Source organism: Branchiostoma floridae, chromosome 19, assembly GCF_000003815.2.
Source record: "Branchiostoma floridae strain S238N-H82 chromosome 19, Bfl_VNyyK, whole genome shotgun sequence".
Classification (NCBI taxonomy): domain Eukaryota; kingdom Metazoa; phylum Chordata; class Leptocardii; order Amphioxiformes; family Branchiostomatidae; genus Branchiostoma; species Branchiostoma floridae.
Window position 1 is genome coordinate 846,297 of NC_049997.1, and position 6,350 is coordinate 852,646.

The window sequence follows — 6,350 nt, forward strand, 5'->3', positions numbered from 1 at the left end:
AGGGGAACTTTATCGGTTGGGGAGAGGCAAGTAGATGCTCAAGAAGTCATCAACCAACTTCAGGGTAATCCTATGTACGGCCTTCGGGAGAGTTCAGGTAAGACTTATGAAAAGAAAAACTATGCCTTTGGTTAACCAACCTACCCTAAAGTATTGACAGACTTTTGCCTAATTTTATCGACCTCTGGCGCTGGCAATGCCAACGGACCTAAAATTTATGAAATGACATCTGCGAAATATTTTTCCTCTTGTCTATTAAAATATAGTCAATTACGGGCATAATTTTGCATATAAACTCTCTCTTACCAACGCTGTGCCATATTGTGGTAGCAAGCTAGCTAGACCAACAGGCGGATGGCATATGTATAAAGAGACGGTGGGTGGGTGGGGTACAGTGGCTACTTAGTTGGAAAGAAGCTTACAGCACATGCTTTTGTGGATTCATTAATTGTGAATTTAAGCAAATAATAATAAAGATGTAAGAGAACAAAAAAGATGAAAATGCAAATAGCCTCTTTTGTTGCAGACAGCGAAGGGGGAGATGATACCTGGTGTAGTCGGGCACGTGATTTTCTGCCATCGGTCTCCACTGTTAAGACGATCGTCATAGTGGCAACATTAACAACATCTCTGACGCTGACCGTGTGGCACATCAACACTCCGCATCCGGATGTTGACACGGTATTTTTATCTACTTGTTATATTAAGTAACTGAATGCTACTGTGGTCGATCACATAATGTAGCAAGTGGTAGGAGAGAGCTAGAGGGGCTGATCACAATATCATATGAATATACCTGAATATACGAGGGGTGATCAATAAGTTCTCGGCCTAACTCAGAAATAATAAGCACAACTCAAATTTTGAGGCACAACTTTATAGTATGAAGCCTTTTATCAATATCCTCCAAATTACAAATCATTGGAGTCATTACTTTCCAGGCATTCGTTTTATGCAAATTAGAAGGTAAGTGGCGAGAAAAAAGTGGTGTGAATTGTGATCAGACATGTGTGGGTCGAGTTCCCCATGCCGTAAATTAACAAAAGACATTGTCAAAATGTTTGATAATCATTCTCCTCCTGTTTCAAGCAAAAAGAATTGGGTGTCTGACTTCCAGCAGCGCAAGTTCGATCGCACACCTCAGGTCAGGTCAATTGTCCCATTTTTTCCGTTCTCCCTTACCTAATATTACTGGGTGTCGCCTGCAAAGTAATGATCACAATAATTTGAATTTTGGTACAGATTTATATAAGACGTTATACTTGACATCTATTCTTCGAAATCTGAGCTGTGCTTATTATTTCTCCGCAAAACCGAGGACTTATTGATAATCCCACGTACTTGTATAAAATCTTATATAAATGTGTACCAAAATTCAAATTATTATGATCATTACGTTGCAGGTGACACCCAGTAACGTTAGGTAAGGGATAACGAAAAAAAAGTGGACAATTGATCTGAAACCTGAGGTGTGCGGGTCAAATTGTCTGATCACACTTCACCCTTCTTTTTCTCGCCACTTACCTTCTAATTTGCATAAAACGAATGCCTGGAAAGTAATGACTCCAATGATTTGTAATTTGGAGGATATTGATAAAAGGCTTCATACTATAAAGTTGTGCCTCAAAATTTGAGTTGTGCTTATTATTTCTGGGTTAGGCCGAGAACATATTGATCACCCCTCGTACCTGTGCATCATCATCGCGGGCAAGCAGCCCGCGATGATGATGATGATGATACCTGTGTAAACCATTTTAGACTGAACCATGTTATAATAAAACATTTTGCATTTGCTTGCAAATGCCCATTCACCCTCTGTGTATTTTCGTTTCTCACTAAATACTGACTATAGATGTTAGAAAGATAGAAAGATGTTCCTAAACATGATTCCGTAAATAAGTGCTGACATTCCATGCAATAGCAGTCTGACACATAAACGATAAAGTTAAGAGGAAACGAACATGAACTATAATAATAATAATAATATCGGGTGTATTTTGCAGCCAGTAGGTACTGGTGATAAATTTTCTAAAACTCATTGCAACGTCGCAGCTGTCTGATTTTTTTACTAAAATCTTTGTGGTGATGATCTTGTTTTTATTCGAACACTCTAATAACAGTCTATTAGATTTACATGTGGTTAACTGAATTACACTGCTTACCAAAGAAATACAATTCGCACTGATCATTAACTACATCTTAGAATATAATATATTTACAATTGGTTATAAACTGTTATAGTACTTGTTGTTTAAAAATGGTGCTGGACCACTGTATTACCAATAAGACTACAACTTCCATTTGTTATTACATTCATTAGTTTTAACATTATACATCAATCTTTATTTACTTTTAAAATGCGAATGTCTAATGATAAAAAGTTATTGATTTTAGACTAAAATGTTACTTAGCTACACAACCGATCTACCATAAATCCTGGCCCAAAACATGAAAGAATGGACTTTAAAGAGCGCATCGTTACCCAACAAGCACTTATCACCCGTTTGGAGGATCAACTATGGGCCCTTGAAAACCGCTCAGCCCTTGTCATCCAACAGCAGAACCAAGTGTCCACGCTTCTTCGGGACCAGCTGGACCAGCTGACAAACTTAACAGCTGACTTGTGTAAAGCAACGCCAAACCAAGGTGTGTAGAAGTGATACAACCTCATGGTACAAAACAAGTTTCGATGGAAAATGTCCATGACATCACCAGAAACTTATGAAAGTGAGGTTTTAAAGCGTTCATTGTTTACATAAAGCACAAGTGTTACCATTTATACAACGGTCACTGTGGTAGAAGTTTTCAAAATGGTAGTGGCTAGCTGTAGTTGTTTCTTTACTACTTCTTGCTTTGCACTATCCTGTGGCTCCCGGGATAGTTTTGGGCACGGTTCCTAGTTAGAATTAAACCTGCGACAAACCCATTTACCTTAAGAAATAGTGTCACCAGATAGATGACTGAACTGAACGGAATAAAAAAGCACTGTGAGGTGTTTCCTTCTATCCCGAAGGCTGCATAGACATATGTGACTTCCGGGCCCGCTTATACCCAAAGATTACCTGTTCAAATGCGACTGTATACGTAGCATTGATCCAGCATCATTCAGTAACAGGTACGATGTGTCTTGTTCCAGGAAAAATCTTCCACCTGACGTCACCAGAGGGCAGGTACAGGTATGACTTGGATGAAGCTCAGCAGGCATGCGCAGAGAATGGAGCTGTCCTAGCGTCCTATGACCAGCTGCACGAGGCCTGGCAGGCCGGGCTGGAGCGGTGCGACTGCGGATGGCTGTCGGACGGGAATGCGTACTATCCCATGTGGGAGCGCAAGTAAGCATAACGACTATTATCATATAGTTAGGCGCCACGGACCAATCAGAAGGCCCGTTCAATATTGGTTATGATGCCGTGACACAAAGATTCCGGCAAGCCATGTGTGTATCGCTCCTTCTGATTAGTCAGAATGAATCGACACAGTCACCAGTGTCGATTTGCATCGACGCCGGCACCGATGTCGATGCAAATTGACACCGGTGTCGGTGTCGATTTATTCTGACCAATCGGAAGGAGCGATACACACAGAAAGAAAGGCATTGGCCAATTAAAAGGAGCGAAACTTCTGCCAGAGCAGAGAGAATAAGTACAGACTGCAAGGAGGGAATGACTCCTTCTGTTAATATTGATAATGAGTATTGTTGTTCTAAAAAGTGAAAGACTGCAATGTTTCGAATATTTGTTGTGGAAATTTTGGTTTCAAAATGAAATCTTTAATCTCCTCACAAATGTATGTACCAAAGAACAAATTTCGCCCACTCGGTGATTTTATTCGGTGGTTATGTTAAAGGCCCAGACGTGACACCATATACACCTCGGGTCGGTTAATTAGGTGCAGTCACACTGGCATTTATATTCAATTGCGTATGAGTTCCGTATGGAATTATTCGCCTCTACAACGATTCACAGGTAGACACGAAATAGTAGAGATTGGACACATATAGACAGATAACATGTCGGGGGAGTTAACAGACCGATGAGTGTGTTTTAGCTTTGTATCCATTTATTTTTGTCCAATTCCTTGTGTTTTTTTCCGGTTTCCTTCTGTAGAGGCCGATAATTCAATACGAAACTCATTCGGACTTGAATGTATACGCAAGAGCGACCGAGAATGGGGGAGGAAAATTGTTGAATTTTCCTTATTTCTTAACAATACAGATGCTTTTGAGCACTTGCATTAGTTTCCAACTGACTTTCTCTGTGTTTCTGCCTGTTAAAGGAAGGATTGCGGTAATAGCAGAGGCATCATTAAGTGTCTCTGGAAGTCAACCCGGAACGCTTGGTGTTTCCGATCCATCTGCACACCAATGACTAAGGTCACATTTACAAACCGAGGCCCGACCGGGGAACCAAAGGAATGATACAAAAGACACCAAAAGTCGCAGAACTTAAAAAAGCAGCCATGGGTATGGTCTGTGTATATTTTCAGGTATATGTTTTTGGGTGTCTTAAAACAGCCGCCCCCCCATCCCCGCAACCCCCACCCGGCCTCGGTTTGGAACTGTGATCTAAGCCTTACCAGGACAAAGAGCGAATTTAGAACAGCAGTATATTGAACAGTTTGTACACTTTTGTTGAAATGAATCTCAGTTGGACCTGTTACTAGACACTAGCAGTGTAGCACTATAGAAGTAGGAAAAAAAAACAACAATGAAGATCATTTATCCATTTAATCGACGATTATATTTGCTTTAGGTCTGTTTTAGTAGGACTTTTGCTTGAGTTAACCAAACCCTTTTTCATAGAGAGGAAGAAAGACAAGGAAAGGGATAGAGAAAAGGGTGAACTAAATGAGTTGAAGAGACCAAACGACACGTTAGCGTATTTAAATAACACCAACAAAGCATTCACTGCAGGAATTAGTCTGTTACTTTCTTAGACTCGTCACCTTTGGTATTTACAATTAGTAAGTGGCTGTAATAGTCGTCGTGTGTTGTAAAAGGGGGTTTGAAGTACTGTTTGAATTGCAGAAATAAAAATTGAAGTTAAAAGGATTTCGCCCTTACATGTTAGCCGAGTAAAACTATGAGAGCAAACTTTCATCTTGTATAGCACCAGGATTTGTAAACAAGATATTGTATCTAGAACAGGCAGAATATCACCTTTGGATGATATGAACGTGTTTGCTCCTTCACCTGTCCTAAACGCCTAGCTGCTAACATGGCGTCACGGCCTACATATGGACGTTTCTGGCACTTGAGATCTGGCGCCACCAACACTCTACTAAAAAGGAGATCCTAAACATAACACAACATAACATAGTATCTAAATTTAAGATAGTACTAATCGGTATCTGTTCCTATTGTCATCTCCTGCCCACCAAAGCAAAATTAGAAGGGTCCTCAGGGAAATTTAAGAAATCGTTTGCTACATCCCCTCCCCTTTTTGTGCTTCAACTTGTGCATGTAGTTGATTTGACCAAACTTGAATTATGTATAGTTGCTAATTCTCTGAAAAAATATGATACTCGATTCTGGATTTGAATGTCTCTTTAAAGACCAACATCTATAAGGCGTTACGCGTCAGGATGGCTCTAGATTTAACTTTCATTTTCCATGAATTTTAAGCATTTTAAGCAAAACAGTGCACATTGTTTGTAAAGATTTGGGTAACAACATGTTCTAGCATCAATAAGACAACAATTTAATTTATCAGAGTTACAGGAGTCCAATTCTAAAGGCTTTACTTGGTGATGTTCCGCAATTTTAGAATGTGGCCATTGTTATGCCAAATTAGGTGATCATAGACCCATTTGTAAGTTTAAACCTAGGCACTGCCACCTCACGAAATTTTAAGAAAACATTTTTGTCGTAGTTTGGCCACCTTATGTTTGTTTTTCGTAAAGGCTTAATTAATTACTTCACACACAGAGTTAATAGTGGAAAATTGAATAGATTAAATTCTTTCTTTTTTTTCTTTTTAATGTTTTTCTCTGACATTGGAATTCTTGTTTCATTTTTATTTCATTTTCAATCAAAGACATATATTTGTCTATTTTGTAGCTTCTTCATGTCTCCATGTAATTAACAATGCGTGCACGGATGTCATCAATAAAAACAAGTCGACATGACGTAATAGACTAAGTGTCCATTGCAATACAACCTGTTCGGTATACACCACAGCTCGTAATAACTAACGTTTGGAGACGCAAAAACTAGTGAATATTCTTTTGATCAAACATGAAATAAAAGTGAATGCATAAAACACAAAGTCCTCAAACAAAAACAGATTGCAAAACTGGCGGGAAGAGGCGGGAGACAATTGAGCAAAAAAACAACATTTTAGACGATGGCA

General features: G+C 39.3%; 1 protein-coding gene across 1 annotated transcript; it reads left to right on the forward strand.

Moving 5' to 3' along the window:
* Positions 1-3,005: 3,005 nt before the first annotated feature.
* Positions 3,006-4,658, forward strand: LOC118406617 (hyaluronan and proteoglycan link protein 1-like). Its single transcript, XM_035806786.1, has 2 exons — positions 3,006-3,332; positions 4,276-4,658. The coding sequence occupies exons 1-2, from the start codon at positions 3,121-3,123 to the stop codon at positions 4,415-4,417; spliced, it is 354 nt and encodes a 117-aa protein (XP_035662679.1). The 5' UTR covers positions 3,006-3,120; the 3' UTR covers positions 4,418-4,658.
* The last annotated feature ends 1,692 nt before the right edge of the window (positions 4,659-6,350 follow it).